This window comes from Aegilops tauschii, chromosome 3 (assembly GCF_002575655.3).
Source record: "Aegilops tauschii subsp. strangulata cultivar AL8/78 chromosome 3, Aet v6.0, whole genome shotgun sequence".
NCBI classification, from domain to species: domain Eukaryota; kingdom Viridiplantae; phylum Streptophyta; class Magnoliopsida; order Poales; family Poaceae; genus Aegilops; species Aegilops tauschii.
In genome coordinates, this window is record NC_053037.3 from 932,469 (window position 1) to 951,659 (window position 19,191).

General features: G+C 42.4%; 2 protein-coding genes across 3 annotated transcripts; both read left to right on the forward strand.

Annotated features, from left to right (window-relative positions):
* On the forward strand, positions 1 to 6,801 carry LOC109776583 (transcription factor bHLH168-like). Its single transcript, XM_073509735.1, has 5 exons — positions 1 to 2,320; positions 3,347 to 3,739; positions 4,309 to 4,368; positions 4,684 to 4,732; positions 6,551 to 6,801. The coding sequence occupies exons 1-5, from the start codon at positions 2,147 to 2,149 to the stop codon at positions 6,799 to 6,801; spliced, it is 927 nt and encodes a 308-aa protein (XP_073365836.1). The 5' UTR covers positions 1 to 2,146.
* A 7,127-nt stretch (positions 6,802 to 13,928) lies between these two features.
* Positions 13,929 to 16,809, forward strand: LOC109776589 (transcription factor bHLH168). Of its 2 annotated transcripts, XM_020335253.4 has the most exons (3): positions 13,929 to 14,350; positions 15,624 to 16,016; positions 16,533 to 16,809. In XM_020335253.4, the coding sequence occupies exons 1-3, from the start codon at positions 14,177 to 14,179 to the stop codon at positions 16,596 to 16,598; spliced, it is 633 nt and encodes a 210-aa protein (XP_020190842.1). In that variant the 5' UTR covers positions 13,929 to 14,176; the 3' UTR covers positions 16,599 to 16,809. The 2 variants fall into 2 exon arrangements, with proteins under 2 accessions (XP_020190842.1, XP_040259061.1); XM_040403127.3 differs by lacking the exon at positions 16,533 to 16,809 and having other exon boundaries at positions 13,944 to 14,350; positions 15,624 to 16,215.
* The last annotated feature ends 2,382 nt before the right edge of the window (positions 16,810 to 19,191 follow it).

Here is a 19,191-nt window from a genome sequence, read left to right on the forward strand (position 1 = left end):
TATTTTGTGTTGAAGGTTTTTCAGGGTTGATAAAGCATGCCCAAGAGGAGAGGAAGATTAAGGGTGTATCGTTTGGGAGCACTGGCCCCACGGTTACTCACCTTCTTTTTGCTGATGATAGTATTGTCTTCCTGGAAGGGTCTCAAGATGATTTCTATGCTTGCGGGCCATTTTGCAGGATTATGAGGAGGCCTCGGGACAAAGAGTTAACTTGGAGAAATCTGCCATTTTTTTTGGGAAGGGCTCTGAAGATGGGGATAAAGCAGTGCTCAAACAAGCGATCGGTATTTCTTCAGAAGCTCTAAGTGAGAGGTATCTGGGTCTTCCAACAGTGGTGGGAAAATCAAAAGATGGGACTTTTAAGTACGTCAAGGAGAGTGCAAAGGGGAAAGTTTCAGGTTGGAAGGGCCAAGGACTATCTAAGATGGCTAGGGAGGTGCTTATTAAATCGGGGCTGCAATCTACTCCTACTTTCACTATGAGCTGTTTTCAACTCACAAAGAAAATGTGCGGGAACCTGTCTTCTATATCTTCAAACTTCTGGTGGGGAGAAGCAAATGGTGAAAAAAGAGTACATTGGATTGCCTGGGACAAAATGTGCACCGGAAAACGTGAAGGAGGATTGGGGTTTAGGGACCCAGGAGCGTTTAATCAAGCTTTGTTGGCTAAACAAGCTTGGAGACTGTTGCAGGAGCCTAACTCTTTATGTGCAAGGGTGCTTAAGGCGAGGTATTATTCGGCAGGATCCATTCGTAATGCAACTTGCCCCGGTGGGGGCTCCTTCACGTTTAGAAGCATATTGCATGGCCGAGATCTTCTTTTGGAGGGGCTGGTGTGGCGCATTGGTGATGGCTCCCAAGTTGGTATTCACCATGACAATTGGATCCCTCGCAAAGGAAGCCTGAAGCCACTGGGCCAGGTTTTCGTTCCGGGGATGACGAAGGTAATGCACTTACTTAATGAGTCCAGCACTGGTTGGGATCAAGTAAAGGTGCAAAATATGTTCCCGCCAGGAGAAGCTTCCGAGATAATACAAATACCAGTGGGAGGGCCGATGGTACAAAACTATCTTGCGTGGAACTATACGAAGAACGGTGTCTTTACAGTCCGGTCGGCTTACCATCTATGTATGGAGAAGAAGAGGGCTAGAAGGGGCTCGCCGGGCTCATCTTCATCGGTGGTGAACCATAGAGCCTGGATGAACTTATGGGACACGGTGGCTCCGGGCAGAGTCAAGGTTCATACATGGAGGCTTTTACGGAATGGGCTTGCTGTAGGATCGGAACTTCATCGAAGAAGGATTAAACCAGGAGTATTTTGTGTGGCCTGTGGAAGAGAGGAAACGAACTTGCACCGTTTTTGGAGATGCCCTCATTCCGCAAAGTTCTGGAAAATCATGTACTCGGAACTGGGAGTGCCGTTGGCGATCCCGCCGGAGTCGATCTACTCTCAGAGTGCATTAGCTCACTGGCTTCTGAGCTGGTTTGCGGAAGCGACAGAAGATGAGAGAGCGATCATGGTGCAGAGCCTATACGCCTTATGGATGGCTCGGAATAATACGCGAGATGGAAAGAAGATAGAAGAGGCGGCAGATATAGCAGCAATGGTGCGAAGGCTCATGGAGGAATGGCAGACAGTCCATGGTAAGGAGAGCAAAGTTCCTGCTGTGGTTCGATCGCAGCGGTGGAACACCCCGGAAGCAGGATGGGTCAAGGCGAATGTTGACGGGGCGAGCATGAAGATAGGGGAGAAAGGGGCAGTGGGCGTGGTCTTCAGGAACGAGGAAGGTGTTTTCCTAGGAGCTGCATGCAAAAAGAGAGTGTTCGTTTGCGGTGTCCACACATATATCTAGCTACTTAGGCATATTTTCCACATCCTGGCCTGCCCTTCCCTTATCCGCGGGCGCGCACACACAGCACCCATCTGTCCCGTCCGCCTCCCATTTAAGCCACACCACTCCAGTCCTCCTACTACGTATCATCCTTTGGAATTCTTCATCTCCTACCTCCATCTGGCTGCTCCATGAAAAACAAAACACTCACTACAGCTAGCTAGCAGCTGCCTTCTTGTATTCATAAACCCTCACTCCTCCTCCTCACCCATCTCCCCCTCCATCATTCTGGTTGCATTTTGACCATCGGTCGAGATGGAGATGCAGGTGAAGGCAGCTGGGGGCGGGAAGAGGAGCAGGACGAGCGGCGGCACGACGGCGACGAGGGTAGTGGAGAGGAAGGAGGCAGAGAGGGAGAGGAGGCAGCACATGAAGGCGCTCTGCGCCAAGCTCACCTCCCTCATCCCAAAAGAATACTTCTCCAACCCTGTAAGACCACAAACAGTACTCCATATGCTGGACAATTTGTTACCCTTTTAGCTGAATAATGGGACACTTTGTTAGCTTCTTCTCTGGCCCAGAAAAAGGAACAAGATGAACACGTTTAGTTATTCTGAAATCTTTCAGTCATGAGGGTTTGTTGTGTGTATATATGGACATTTATTTCACTCTAGCCAATTCAGTATCCAGTAGATCCTATAGTAATTACGTATAGTCCTTCTCATCACATGAAATATATCGTAATCAGTTGAGTTCTATTTTTTAAACATTAATTCTTTTTCCCGTTGAGATGGACAACCAAAGCTAGCCGACTGGTACAATCATGCTATGGACCTCACGCCCAGGTGTACAAAATAGTAGTAATACTGAAACATAGAAATTTCTAATTCACCTCGATATATATTTCTGGCATACTCTGAATATACAGCCCAAAGTTCCCAGGAAATATCCAAGATAGTGTGATGTTTGAAATGCGTAATTTCTTTTGTTCCAAGCTTGCGAGAATCATTTTGTTCATCTCTCAAAAACTGAGCACGGAATTCGGATATCCACAAATATATAAGAGAATACATATAATGCTTTATTAATTCTGTGCCTCCATTGGACGTACGGGGTCTTATGCGGCTCTTCACACAAATATTTCTTACCTATTAATAATACTCGCCCCGTCCCATATTAGTTGTCGGTGAAACAGCTGTATCTAGCATTGAAATACGCCGAGATACATCCATTTCAGCGACAACTAATATGGGACAGAGGGAAAGTAAACCTAAAGAAAAAGTATGAAGATAATCCACTGTTAGTTTTACAAGAGATGATTTGGTAATATTTTCAAACTCAGAAGATTATTATGTGTGGTCATGTGCATATTCAGGATGCATAGATCCAGGAAATATAGCTCTTCCATTATCACAATAAGAGACTTATCTTTGCAAAACAAATTAACATCCTTGATATATTTTATATTTTTTCTCGTATTTTTCTAACAATGTTGGAATTTAAATGTGTATATAGGATACGATGACCCAGCTAGGCAGCCTGGATGTGGCTGCGTCATACATCAAGAAGCTCAAAGAGAGGGTGGACGAGCTGCAACATAGGAGGAACTCTGCACAAGCAATGGCTGCCGCAAGAGGGGCTAGTGGCGCCTCAACGCCCACCACCACCCCTACCACGAGTGGTGGGGCGGGGTCACCAGAAGGAGAGAAACATTGGGAGGCATCGGCGCCGGTGGTGGAGGTGCGTCAACACGATGATACGAGCATGGATGTGGTGCTGGTATGCAGCACAGAGAGGCCGATCATGCTCCACCAGGTGATCACCATCCTCGAGGAAGAAGGCGCCGAGGTCGTCAATGCCAATCACTCCGTTGCTGGCCACAAAATCTTCTACACCATACACTCCCGGGTATGTACATACATATGTATAGCCTTTCACATCTGCACAAGAAAATACAAACCCATGTTGTAAAATATAAGGCACACACGGGTCCGAGTATTCATTTTGACCATAACTATTTACTTGTTGTGTCCATATCTATTGGAGGGGTTTACATTTGTTTCTAGTCTACCTACACATATTGAAGTAAACTAATGGTATATATACAAGTGAAAGACACATGAGGGAACATGGAAGTGATGCATGTATACATACATGAAAAATATGGAACCGTAGATTCCTCTCTATGTAGAAAGATATAAAATTGGGGAAAGCTAGATAAAGAGTTTGAAAATGACCTTAGATATACACATGTGCCACAATTTTTTTAATTCCTTTCTTTTTGTCTTCCTCCATCTCCATCCGCTAGAATTTATGTCGTAAATTTAATCTACCGTGACTGGAAAATGTCTTTACTTGCACGATTAAAGAACTTCTTTCCATCTAAATATAAATCCAATTTATTATCTACCTTTTCCATTAAATTAGCATGGGTTAATTAGTTGCATCAATCAATTTCCTCTCTCTATCTTGTGCAGGCTTTCAGCTCGAGAATTGGCATAGATGTTTCAAGTGTTTCTGAACGACTGAGAGCATTGGTATGATAGTAAACTGATTTGTGTAAAATATATATCCCATAACTATATATAAAGAAAAAATCCCGCATATGGTACATATGTCTAGTTATTAGTTGCTAGAAGAACGGGATGTAAACACCCTTCAGTAGCTACATAACATCTTCTTCATGTTGTTTTCACAACATGATCAATGTATGGAAAGTGATGTTGACTGTTCTGCGATTTATCACCGACTTTTGGGATGTCATGTCTTGTTGTATGTTGCTGGAGTATTTTTAGAATAAGTTTATAGGCATGTATTGCTCGATATTCTGGCTATGTGATTACATGGTGCAGATGCCCAAAAATATCACCAACTTGCTCGAATGTAATTTACTTTCTACTGGTACAGGCTGCTTAATTATTTGCTTCATTTAATCATCACACATCCGGGAGCAAAAGAGTATACCATGCAGACGTTGTTTTTTTCCAGATAGCTATAACAGTATATAGGGTAAGAAGAAATTCATTATTTAGGGGAATGAACTTTGTTCCCACAACATCCAGACCTTGACATTCAGACATTGACAGTTATGTTAATTAGTATCCATTGGCGAAAGCAAACTTTGGCAAAACAGAAGAAAATACAAGATGTGGCCATGTGGGCGTCATGTCAAACAAATATATGTTGACTAAAGTATCAAACAAAAGAGTATGTCAGAAAATATGTTGACTAAAGTATCAAATAAAGGAGTATAATATACGCTAAGACCGAGCAAATATTAGAGAAAGGGATGGATGAAAGTGAGAGGCAGATGTTACTGCATCCATGCATGTAAACGTGCTGAATACTATTATGTGATGGCTTTTGGTTCTGGACCCCTTCAATACTTCACTTTCTTCCTCGACATCAAGAGAGTGGGTGATTGGGGAGAGCCTGATGTGGTGGGCCGAAAGCTCACCAGGAAGGAACACGTCTGTTTGTTCATTTTTTAAATTTAGCAATCGAAAATCACGTTTCTCAAAAAAGAAGAAAAAGCAAGTGAAAATGATTGGTTGCTAGCTAATCGGCACTTTTGAGAATCACCACTTCCTTAAAAATTGCATCCACTTTGGTTTCTTATAACTTACTTGTGTCAACCATGAAGCTCCAGTATTTGTTTAAAGTCAGTGTTTAAATTTTGTTGTGTTATTTTTTTAGTGTCTTCGACAATAAATATGTCATTACAACTAGCTATACTAACGTCGCTCTCGCCAACTTCCGTCACACGAAAGCCATGACACATTGCTCCATCTTCAATTAATTGCTACTAGCTATACTGTAATGTGCTGAAATATTGTGAATCGACAACTCATATGCATGTCAATTTCAGTGTAGTAGTGTGAATGCAAGTAGATCGATATGTAGCAAGTCAACCCATCTGTGTATAAAATGGCGCACATACACACGTAGCGACATGTCAGTTGAACAATGGAATGTTACATTAGATAATATATGCACGTGATAATTGATACTCCCTCCTTTCCGGTTTATATGGCTCAAATCTGAAATCTCATCAACCAAGGCATTTTGTGAGTGAAGGAGTGTATCACGTACTTTACAAAACTACCCCAATTAAACTCATGCATTAATTGAAATTAATTGCAGTGCATGCATGCTTGGCCACTAGATGAGTTGGAACATTACATGCATTGGTGTGTTCCTTTTAAATTCTTGGATGAAAAGATTTAACTAAAAAAGAGATGAAGACGACCCCATTAAATTGAAAAAAACAAACAAGTTGAGATAAGCCCTGTAAACCGAAAAGGAGGGAGTAAATCTAAATTAAATTGGCCGTTTTTCAGAAGCACGTGGGCCAAGAATGTCTCTGCTTGAGAACTTTAACAAATTCAACAGCACTGTTTGAGCAAACGGTGGCCTCTCCAGTGTTGAACTTGGCTATGTCTGCAGATTGTGGGACTAATATTTAAGCCAGCCTTGAGGGGTACTCCCTCCGTCCGAAAAAGTTTGTCCTTCAAATGGATGTATCTAGCATCAAGTTAGTGCTAGATATATTCATTTGAGGGACAAGTTTGGGACAAGCTTTTTCGGACGGAGGGAGTATTGGCAAATTCTGCTTGGTAGAAAGGAAAAGAAGTTACCATTTTACCTGTGAATGAAAAAATGAGTCAAATGGTAGGGCATATGTACAATGCTCTGCGGAATTGCCTGTCTGCATTGTAGGGACATATGTACAATGCTTTGCTTCACTGGCTGAAGGGCAGTATTTGGCAAATGGCAATATAGGTGGTGGCCTCCACACTCCCTACACCAGCTGCCAACGAGAAGATGGAAGTAACGAGAAGATGATGATCAACTGTGCGTGTTGTACGTACACATGTGTTGCGGCCATGCATGGGGTGCACTGCGTCAACCTGCTCTCTGTGGTAGCCTGCATGCGTGCCCTCTGCTTCTCTGATCGATGGGTCAAGTGAATGACTGTGATTTGTGAAGGCAATTAACTGAAAAGCCGAGCATATGGGAGTTTCAAATGAAGAAAAGAAAAAACCATGCAGCGCGCATTGGTACGTACGAGCAGAGACATGCATGTGGCTTTTCATATCAAATGCAAACATCAGGCAACAGTGTACACACAAATGGATGATTCTCCAGTATGAACTAATTAGCTGAATACATGGAACTCGAAGACTTGGACTTTACATGGCTGCGTTCACCACTCAAGTCTACATACCTAAGAAGACAAAGGTGATTAATGATGGAGCTGTACCAATGTCGGCTTCCACATCCACATGGCTTACACATGGAATCCAAGGAAAAAGATAAAGATGCCTAAACGAGCAAGGCCCTATAGCTTTTGTGCTAGCTGTCTGTGGGGCCCGGCAGCCAGCTGTGATTTTTTCCTGGATGTATATATTTTGTTTACAAAATGATAATTTTCTTGCAAGGAAACTTTCAATCTACTCGTCAACTGTCAAGGTAGTACAAAGAACACTAAAAGTAAAAAATACATCCATGTCTGTAGACCACCTAGCAACGACTGCACGAACTAGAGCGAGCCGAAGGCGTGCCGCCGTCATTGCCCCTTCCTCATCGGAGGCGGGCAAACCTTGTTGTAATAGATAGTTGGGAAGTCGTAGTGCTAAGACCTCATAGGACCATCAGGACAAGAACCGCCACTGATGAAAAGATGATAATTTGCTTTACTTTATGTTGGGGTATGATACATGCATAATGTACACCCTTATGTTTCATCAAGAATTTAATACGTATTATTTTACGTTTACAAAACAACCAAAAAATTAAATCATACACTTGTTCTGCTTGGGTATTTTTTTATTATCTGTTTATTTTTATTAGAAGGGCATTTTATGAAAAGGTTACTTGAAAATTTCCATAGAATTTCCCCGATTTAAGTAAATAGCATCCACTGTATAACCCGATAGCTTATACTACCTCCATCCCAAAATAAGTATCACTGATTTAGTACAAGATTGTATTTTAAACCGTATGAGCCCCCTACCTAATATTTTTAACCTGGCCAAGACTTCACAAAATTCACACTTTTCAAAAGTCTTCCAAAACTTTAACCCAATCTAATCCATGGCGGTGGAAGAAACCTTGCGTTCACGCGATCAAAATTTTTTTTGCAGGGTCAGCGCCACATGGCAAGAAAATATCTTTTGACCTGTGGCAAAAAAAATGGGTCAAATGATTGGACAATAATCAGCTGAAATGTCTCCATTTAGTAGGGGCCCTTGCGTGGTTAGGGCAACACGAAGGCCATGCCAAATCGCCTGCAAATGTCTGGACAATGCTGTCCGGACAGTTTAGGCCAGCCAACGTCGTGCATCACACTCACATGTCCATGGACCGGACCCCGGAAGAGGGGACAATGCACACACCGATTGATCAAATGTTTTGTTCATGCAACATGTTAAAAATTATGTGCATGTGTGCTTGATGTGCCAAACACTTAAATTTGAAAGCAATCGAAGTGTTTGAACGAAGAAAAAAATGGAGGCTGGGAAATGGTGACTTTGAGTTTGTGTGTCGTCTGGCAAGCCTCCAAATACATATATAACACACTTCATTTGTATTATTATGACTGCAGATATTACTATGCTATAGTTGCTTTTATCTAATGGAGCACACACATGGAGCAAAAAAAAAAAAAAAACGTACCGTATGAACTAATTAATTGAGCACAGACATGGAGCAATCATGACTTTGCAAGTCTGTTTGTGTTCACAACTGAATGTCTACCTGAAGAAGATAAATGGAGATGTCGGGTGACATTTCAGACTTGACTTGACTAGGAGTGTATTTACACAAAGGAAAATAGAGAGACTTGACTAATTTAAGCGTGCATGTGGAGCAAATTCAATGCTGATACGACTACCTTGGCCATCCCTACCTAGGGTCGGTGTTTTCTTGAGGTAGCATAAAAATCAAAACATTGTCAATAAAAATGTATAGACAAGCCAAATTGCCACTCTCATGATTATGTACAGTCCTTGTAACTGTCTCTGTCTATATATTTGTTTCCGTTGCTGAAACACCTTAATCATCATTTGAACACAAATATGCAGCCAACCGGACCACACTACACATAATTTGATTTTGAGCATGGGCCCCACTAGGTGCACAGTGTATACGCTAGCGTTGTGTCCGTTTGCACAGCTGTGCCTGGCTTTTGTGCTTTTGCGAAAAGTATAAAAATCCTGCCTGCCTAATAATGATATGGACTGCATGCATGTGCACATCTATCCGCTGGGCGCCTGTCTCTGTGGCTGGATTCGTACGTGAGAGACAAGGCCCTAGCTAGAGATTGTGTACACATGTCTGCACGATATGTGTCCGTCCATCCGTTGTCATCCGGCCACTTGCTAGCATCTACACAAGAATAGAACGATTTTATCTTCTTTCTTTGGAGCCATGCGTATGCATGGATGAGGCATTCCATGGATATGTGATGAACCATTCATTTATTGCACATTTTTCCAAGGACAGGACTAGTGCCCTAATGTGGACGGCAGTCGTATGGCGTGTGGGGAAACATATATACATATTAAGTATGTTCCTACTAATTATTTATGTTTTCAGATTAACTGACCAATAATCAGTGAAGCTACGAATTTGCCAACACCAAAATTACCACATATAAGTTAGGTAATCAGTCATTGTATGAGATTGATAGCGTGTGTTTGATTTATATATGTGTCAACCGTAGAGTGTTTAAAAATTCTTATATGAGTAAGAACTAAGTTATAGGGAAGGGGACATTTATAAGTTAATAACCAACACACACCACTATTAATAATAAATATACACATCGTTATTTTACATTTGGGATGTTCGATTGAGTAACCTGGACAAAATTTGCATCTTGTGTCCCTGGTCACTTGAAATTAAAATATTACATTTATCTTTGTCATTTATATGCATCAACTTTCATGTGTATTATGTATACTCTTATACTGATGTGAAATAAATTAAATATGTAAAACCCAACCAATTCACCTCCAGACCCATGGGTAGGGTCGTGGGCGGGTGATGAGCATGTTCACGGGTATGGTATAGTGGTTCGATAATGATCGACCCGATGTAACCCGGCCCAACTGACATCTTTATGCCACAATAGATGTTACTAAATTATTTATAGACAACGACACCACTACAAGAAGTTTATATAGAACAACATAAAAGGCTACATCAGACATGGCGTTGGATATGAGTTAACAAAGTTCGCATAGGCTATTTATGGCGAGTTTCCTCGGCGCCCTATCTCGTAATGTTTAGTGGAGGAACACACCTCTCAGAAAAGTAGGGCTTGCGAGGCATGAAGAAAAGTAAGGCCCGTCACCGTAAAAGATCTTAGGCACGCCAAAAGAGGGACATGTCTCACATAGTAGATATATCCAAGGTGGTATTCAATTTGGGAGAGCCTTGAAAACCAACCTTGGATATTAGATAAGCCCCGACGAAGGATCATCATAGATACCTTTACTCTCACTAGTAGAAAACGGCCCATTTGTTCCGGTTCCAGAGGCCCATTTGTCCCGGTTCTGGAACCGAGACTAAAGGGTCGGGACTAAAGCCCAAAACCTTTAGTCCAGGTTCGCTTACGAACCGGGACAGAAGGGGCTCTACGTGGCCGCTGCGGGGTGCACAGGTAGGAGGACCTTTAGTCCCGATTGGTAACATCAACCGGGACCAAAAGGCATCCACGCGTCAGCAGCTGGTAGGAGATGGGTTTTTTGTTTTTTTAAGGGGGGGGGGGGTTAGGGGTTTTGGAGGGTTAATTTAGTTATAAAAGATAATATATACCACATCCGAATCATAGACAGGACGAGGGACGACGGAGGTGGATACCAAAACCATCGCACTATATAATAACAAACAATAATAAAAGTAAGAAAATTACACAAGTATGTATCTAAAAATCATACAAGTAAGAACTTTTTTTAGAAAGAAGATAAGAAGAAGAGGCTAACCACGGTGGTGCCGGTGACGAGATCGGCGCGGGCGATCGACGGCGCTGAGGACGGGGACGGGACATGACGGACCGCCAAACCTAGACAAATCTTGAGGAAAATGGAGTTTGGACAAGGAGCTTCAAGAGGAGAAAGCTTAAGTGTGGCTCGGGCATTTTGTCGAACACCTCATGTGCATAGGAGGTGAGCTAGAGCACCACAAAGCTCTCCCACGGCCGGCCAAAAAATCAGAGCAGTGCACTGCTCTGCTCGCGGGTAGGGGGATATATAGGCTTCCATTTGGTCCCGGTTTGTGGGTGGAACCGGGACTAAAGGCCAGGAGCGAGACCCATTGGTCCCGGTTCGTGTCTGGAACCGGGACCAATGGCCCAAGAGGCCCGGCCGGCGCCCTGGCCTCACGAACCGGGACTGATGCCCCCATGGGTCCCGGTTCGTGAGTGAACCGGGATTAATGGGCTTTTCAGGCCTGGACCAAAGCCCCGTTTTCTACTAGTGTCTCAATCCTCTTGTGTCTTTCTCCTTTCCCGTTCTTTCTCGCGAGTTTGGCTGCACGTTGAAGACCTTGCGTGCAGCACCCTCATCGTTCTCTGGCGGCGCCTCTGCACCTCCCCTTTGTTCCCCTACTATGCGCGTTATCCATTTCCCCTATCTTCCTGTTATGCAGTCATCTCCTTCCATGGTTGCTAATTAAACTTAAAGTACTAAATGAATTTGGTATATTAAGCTTGGTCAAGTAAAGTCGACAGTTGTTTCCATTTTTCAAAGTATATTTCGATGTAGACTTCCTCTTGTTTTCCTACCCTAACCGGCTAGCCCTAGGAAGCTAGGGCAAACTCTACTCTCTAGGTTTCACTGGCGATCCCAAGGATTAATTCGCCCTCCCCTCCGCCTGCCGTTTTGGTGATCAGTGGAGGAGAGGGCAATCCCGATGCCTTTGCTCCAGCTAGTAGTTCAGAGTAGCATTTTTAGTCCTCGTAGGTGCGGCGCTCAGACGGATGGCGGCACTTCTTGTTTGTGTTTGTCTTTCAGGCTTTGATCCTCCTTGAGTTCGTCTGTCTAGGTGTAGTCGACGGAGCTCCGACGTAGATTCCCTCATCTACTTGGGGCGATGATGTTAGGGTTTCTTGTGAAGTGGTGAGATTTGATGTCAGGTGCTTCCGATCTATACAAGGGTTGAACGGCGATAATTGCAGCTCCAGGGTGCTGGTCCTTTGACGCACGTGGCCCAGATGACATCGACAAAGTCAAGCCGGCTCCGGTAAAGGAGCCGCAACATCCGTGCATTGGTGGCTCGTTCTGCGGCAGTAGTGGTCACTCGGTGGTCTCGAAATGTTGATGTAATTTTTATTAGGTTTGGGATGTTTGTACTTCCGGTGAACTTTAGTAGTAGTTAATCTGATCTTTATTCACACAAGAAAGTAAAGTGCACAGTTATTAACGTGATTAGCTTGTTGTTTAACCATTTAACTTGTATGCCGTACATATATACGTACGTACATGTCGCGGGAGCTTTAATGGATGGAGAGGCTACCGCAAGCAGGAAAGGAAAATGTTTCCTACGTGAACTGAAGACAGACACGGAGAGAAGGAAAAAAGCCCCTTCCATACGTGCGTCATGCAGCATGCATCCATCAAGCTCGATCGATCTGCGCACACAGAGAGACACCTGGATCTTCTTGTCGATCGCCAGAAACAAGTAAAGGCAGCTGATCAACCTCAGGGTTCACTCATACGTACGTCAGCCTCTCTCGCGTCACCGGCGTGACGCATGCATTCTCCCTTTCATCGTTTCATTTTCTTCGGCCAACAACGAACCAATCAAAATCAATAAAAATACGCAGCTGTTTCCGTCAAAAAACAACGAATCAATCAACCAACGCTTGTAGTACTATGGACCAGTCTTGCTTGCACAAATTTTCCCGCTGCCATCCACACTGAATGAATGCAGTGTCAGGGCGCCGGCCGGCAAGGGTCGGGCTTAACTGCATGTCCGGTAACCACGTCCTACGCATCATTACTTACAACCACCTAATAGCTTAGAGCATACAGCCGGACATAACAAATATGACCCCTTAAATGCTAGCGGACGCGTCCAGTCAGTGACCGAGCGTGTTTATTTTAAGCCCCTATTTATCCGTTCACTTTTTTATTTTTCTTCTCATATATCCGGTCACTTGCACGTGATTGATGAAGATGAAGAAAGATAAATGAATGAATGAATAAAGAAAAAGAAAAAATGGTCCGGGTGGGGCCGCGTCCTACGCGGCAGAATGCCCGGGCGCGTCCGCGAGCCCTCATATCCTCCTCATATTTGAGATGGATATGAGGGTTCGCGGACAGTCCGGGCGTATAGGGATGATATGAGGGGTTTGGTTGGGTCATGTTTTTCCTTCTCTCTCCTGCCCGATCACTGACCGGGCGCGTTCGTGGGCGTATAAGAAATGGTTTGAGCCCTCCGGTTGTAGATGCTCTTATGTCTCCATTCATAGTCCCTGCCTGAGAGCATCTACGTTCAGGCTTGTCAAATCCGGCACTCTATGGCAGCCGGGCACGCAGGGGGACATTGGTGCAAAGATATGGGTGAGAAGCAACGTTGCAGGGTGGAAACTTCTGCCGGGTGAGAGTAGGCTACAATTTTAGAGTTCTGATAGGCTACTTTCTCCGATCTAAATTAATTGACACTCACATAGTACATATTTAATGGGGAGTATTATACATTTAAAAGTAGTGCTATTTTGGGCTTTCGGCTGGGCCGTTGGGCCCATGCCCAGGCCTATTTCCTCCACCTTTTTCGGTTCAATGACAAAAGGGACCAAGCTTTCAGCAAGGAAACCTTGCCCAACCAAATATACTTCATCACAGATTTGGTCCATGGAAAATTAAGTTTGGTCGTGAATCAAAGTACCACCCCTTTTTCGATATAAAGGGTGTTGAAGTACGTCCACAAAAATAAAAAATAAAAAATCGTGGATATTCTGGTGCTCCCTCTCGCATGCATGTGTACTCACCAGTGCAACCACATACTTCATATGTACATATTCTAATACTCTACACTGTTCGTGTGCTGCGGTGTCCATATATATGTAGCTACCAGTAGCATATTTTCCACATCGATCCGGCCGGCCCTTATCCGTACTCACACCACCCATACGAGCGCCTCCCATTTAAGCCACGCCATTCCACTCCTCCTACTACCTCTTATTCCTTTGAAATTCTTCATCTCCTACCTCTGCTTGCTCCATGAAAAACAAAACACCCACTCCACCTAGCTAGCAGCCTGGTTGCATTTCGACCTAGACCACCATACCGGCCAGCAGCTAGCAGATCCGCGACTCCTTGTGCGTGAGTGTTCGAGATGGAGGTGCAGGCGCATGAGGCGACTGGCCGGAAGAGGGGCAGGACGAGCGGCGGCACGACTGCGGCGAGGGTGGTGGAGAGGAAGGAGGCGGAGAGGGAGAGGAGGCAGCACATGAAGGCGCTCTGCGCCAAGCTCGCCTCCCTCATCCCAAAAGAACACTTCTCCAACCCTGTAAGACCACGAATCAGTACTCCATATGTTCTTAATTTGTTTCCCTGTTTTACTGAATAATGTGATACTTAGTTAGCTGCTTCTCTCCAGGCGTGCTAATCGATCTGGCCCAGAAAAAGGAAGAAGATGAGCACGTTTAATTGTTCTGAATTCTTTTAGTGGCAACTGCTAATTAGTCAACAGAGTATACTAGCATTTCATATTGTCACTGATTAATTCATTATCCACCAGTATCCAATACTACTAATTAAGTATAGTCCTTCCAATCACATGAAATATCGTAATCAACGGGCCGGAGCAATTGAGGTCTACGTACGGCCTCGGCCGGGCATTTAGTTTTGTTGGCATGTGTTGCTTTCCTCATAAATAGTGACGTAGGTACGTGCAACCTATTAATTATTTTGTAAGCCATAATTCCTTTTTTGTTTGTTGATGAGATTAGCTACTGGTTGAATCATGCTTATTTTGACCTCACGTCCAGGTGTACATATATACGAGCATTGAAACATGGGTATCATTAAGCCTTGCCTCTATTTCATATTTCGGGCATATTTTGAATATACAGCCCCAAGTTCCTAGAAATAACAAGCTAGTGTCATGTATGAAAGGCCAAGCTAACAATAAATCAATGTAGTACATAACTCATATCTTGCAAAAAAATCCGAGAAGATTTCAAATTACCAAGAGTAGGCATATATCCCTCTGTTTGAAATTACTATCAGGGTGAGACAAATGGAACTCAGGGATGAGCCGGACTGGACAGCTAGAAATAGGATAAAACATCATGTACCAAGTACAACTTCGATGTGGATAGTATGAAGTGAGATTTTTGAGAAATAGAAGAATTAACTCCTGGACTAATATCCAACTAAGGACGAAATGTTGTTTTTTTAACAAACGATGTACACAGGATGAAAATATCACACAGTAAGTGAATCTTAACTGATAAGAAAGAATGCCTTGTAGGTATGTGAAGACATTTGGGTGGCACAAATAAATAGTTAGCTAATCAAACTCTCTATCAAATAGAAACAAAAAGTCTAAAGAAAATCCGCTGTTAGTTTTACAGGAGATGATTTGATAATATAATCTTCATACTCGAAAGATTTATCATGTGTGATTATGTGCATCTACGATGCATAGATCTGGGAAAATATAGCTCTTCAATTATAAAAACAAGATGGCTTATCTTAACAAAAACTAACATCCTACGATATTTTTTATAATTTCTTATATTTTTTATAACACTGCTGCGCCTTAAATGTGTATATAGGATACAATGACCCAGCTAGGCAGCCTAGATGAGGCTGTGTCATACATCAAGAAGCTCAAGGAGAAGGTCGACGAGTTGCATCATAGGAGGAGCTCAGCGAAAGCAATGGCTGCCGCAAGAGGGGCTAGTGGCGCTTCAACGCCCACCACCACCCCTACCACGAGTGGCGGTGCGGGGTCACCAAAACGAGAGAAATATTGGGAGGCATCGGCACCGGTGGTGGAGGTGCGGCAACGTGATGATACGAGCTTGGATGTGGTGCTGGTATGCAGCACAGAGAGGCCGATCATTCTCCATGAGGTGATCACCATCCTGGAGGAAGAAGGTGCCGAGGTCGTCAATGCCAATCACTCCATTGCTGGCCACAAAATATTCTACACCATACACTCCCAGGTTGCACACATGAGTCCAAGTATTCATCTTGACCATAAATTTTTAGTTTATGTGCCCATACTTACTGAAGGGGTTTACGTTTTCTTCTAGTGTGCATATTATACTGAATGAGCAGTCAAAAAAGTACTGAAGTATATTATGGTATATATACAAGTGTAAGGCGCAAAGGGAAGATGAAAGTGATGCATGTACACATATGTGAAAAATGTGGAATCGATGATTCCTCTCTATGTAGAAACTACCAAAATTGGGGAAAGCTAGCCAAGAAGTTTGAGAATGACATTAGATAAAACATGTGCCGTACAAATTTTAATATCTTTCTTTTCTCTTCCTCCCTCTCCACCCGCTAGAACTTACGTATTAAATTTAATCTACATTGACCGAAAATTGATTTTCATTGCATGCTGAAGGACTTCTTTCCATCTAAATATTGAACCAATTTTTTATCTACTTTTCCACGAAATTCACATGGGTCAATTAATTGCATCATTAATTTCCTCTATCTATCTTGTGCAGGCCTTCAGCTCAAGAATTGGCATAGATGTTTCAAGTGTTTCTGAACGACTGAGAGCATTGGTATGATAGTGTGTCTGTATATATATAGATGGTACATATGTCTAGTTATTAATTGCTACAAGAAGGGGATGGAAACAGACCCTTCATTATTCACAAAAAGAAAAACAGACCCTTCATTAGCTATATAACGTCTTCCTCATGTTGTTTCACAACATGACCGGTGTATGGAAAAGGATGTTGATTGCTCTTTGATCTACCACCTCATATAATTTACAGTAACCATGTCTGTCTGTGAAGGGTTGTTGTACATTGCTGGAGTTTTTTAAGAATAAGTCTATATTCATGTATTTCTCAATATTTTGACTATTGCATGGTGCAAATGCCCCAAAGTATCCCAAACTTGCCCAAGTGTAATTTAATTTGTATTAGTGTGGTTTGCTTTATTTTTTGCTCCATTTAATTATAGCATAGCCAGGAGCAAAGAGCGTCAAATACTATGAATTATACAAGTATATATGAATTTGTCGGCGAGCTGGTGCTTATGACCAGAACAAATTCATTACTTAGGGGAATGAACTTTGTTCTCTCAACATCCAGATTTTGAAATCCGGATGCTGACAATTAAGTTAATTTGTTATTCTTTGGCAAAATCAAAGTTTAATAAAGCGGAAGAAAGATGTGGATATCATGTCAAGGTGTGTATGTTAGAAAGTTATGTTGACTAAAGTATCAAACGAGGGAGTATACTATAGGTTAAGACTCAGCAAGTACTCTATATGTCGTTCCAAATTAGAGAAAGAGATTCTAAATGAGAGGCAGATATTACTGCATCCATGCATGTAAACGTGCTGAATACTATTACGTGATGGGTCTTGGTTTTGGGCCCATTAGATGCGTCACTTCCTTCCTCATTGTCAAGAGAGTGAATGATTGGGTGATCTTGCTATGGTAGGCCGAAAGCCTACCAGGAAGGAACGCGACCCTTTGTTAATTATTTTAATTTAGGGACCGAAAGTGATTGGTTGCTAGCTAATCACAATCTTTTGTTGAAAATTGCATCCACATTTTGTTGCTTAAAATCTACTCCTGCCATATGCATCAAGCTGTAGTTTTGTTTTGCTTAATTTTATTTTTTAATTTATAATTCTTTTGTTGGGTTATTTTTCTAGTATCTTCGGCAATAAATACCTTGCTACAATTAGTAGTTGTTTCGTCAGAAAGAAAAATATCTTTCTGTTATACTACTCCAACTCAGGATTTATCCTTGGGTACATCTAAACCCAACTTTTTAAACTTCAGTATTTTAAATTTCAAAATTTATGGAGAAAGTGTGCATGTACAAGTTTGTACAAAATTTCCCAATAGTAACTTTCATAAATATTAACCACGCGTGGCCTGTGTAAAAATCATAAAATGAGTTGCCGTGTCAAGATTGAGATACAATATATGTTACGAAATTGGTGTACTAGTAGAAGTATATATATTTTATAATCCTCACACGTCACAAAAGGCCATATTGTTTTACGAATATTTTCACGGATAGTTTCTACATAATAGCACTTTCCCGCTTTTCTTTAGCATCTTTAAGCCAGCTAGATCAAACGCTATCTATATAACTGTATAAGGGTTTGGATGGAAATATGCATCTCGATTCCCGTAGATTTAGGAGAAAAGTTGCACTATGATAGTAACGTTAATTTTTACCCAGTTGAGAACTCAATGGTTATCACAATAAAAACATGAAAAACTTGGGACTTGGTTATTTTATCTACGCCGAAGATGGTGGCGAGAGGAGTATAACCTAACCAAAATGGCATGTCTACAACTCGATCCTTCTTCTCGCACGTGATTGCTAATATGCCTTCAAATTGATCTTATATCACTCTCGCCGTCTTCTATCACATGAAAGCCATGACACATGCATTACTCCATCTCCAATTAATTGGCACCAGCAATACTCCCTCCGTCCGAAAATAAGTGACTCAACTTTGTACTAGCTTTATATTAAAGTTAGTACAAAGTCAAGACACTTATTTTGGGATGGTGGGAGTACTATAATGCGCCGAAGCATGGTGAATTGACAACTAGTGTGCATGTCAATGTCAGTACAGTAGTGTGGATGCAAGTAGAACTATAGCAAAGTCAACCCATCCGCGTGTTTGAAACAACGCACGCACACACGTTATCGACGTGTTAGTTGTACTAGTAAGATGCCCGTGCGTTGTACGAAACATTAAGATGCATTTGTATGAGTAGTTTATCTCGTGGGAGAAGAGAATGAATGAGGGAAGACCTTATCTGCAAATGTAAAGATGAGTGCGGGTAAATTGTCATAGTTTCTTTCCTATCCGTCAGATATAGATCAGACGGCATATATTGCAGGATGGCAGGCACACCATCATCACCAACTCTGCTTTTTATAAGAGTAGAGATTATGGAATGCAACACTAGATGCTCTATTTGCGTGATAATTCATAAATTAAGTTGGCCCTTTTTTCTTAAGCTTGGGCCAAAAAAGCCTCTGCTTCAAAAGTTTACCAAATCTAACACCGTTTGAGCAAACGGCGGCTCTCCGGTGTTGAACTTGGCTATATTTCAGAACGTGGCACTAACGTTTTTGCCAGTCTCGAGCCGTAATTTAGCAAACGGTGCTCGGTAC

Bases quoted from the DNA above. Each gene is read 5' to 3' on its own strand.
- LOC109776583 (XM_073509735.1), top strand. From the start codon at position 2,147: ATGGAGATGCAGGTGAAGGCAGCTGGGGGCGGGAAGAGGAGCAGGACG. The intron at 3,740-4,308 runs GTATGTACATAC...TATCTTGTGCAG, and splicing joins TCTACACCATACACTCCCGG to GCTTTCAGCTCGAGAATTGG. The intron at 4,733-6,550 runs GTACAGGCTGCT...TCTGCATTGTAG, and splicing joins ATGTAATTTACTTTCTACTG to GGACATATGTACAATGCTTT.
- LOC109776589 (XM_040403127.3), top strand. From the start codon at position 14,177: ATGGAGGTGCAGGCGCATGAGGCGACTGGCCGGAAGAGGGGCAGGACG. The intron at 14,351-15,623 runs GTAAGACCACGA...ATGTGTATATAG, and splicing joins AAGAACACTTCTCCAACCCT to GATACAATGACCCAGCTAGG.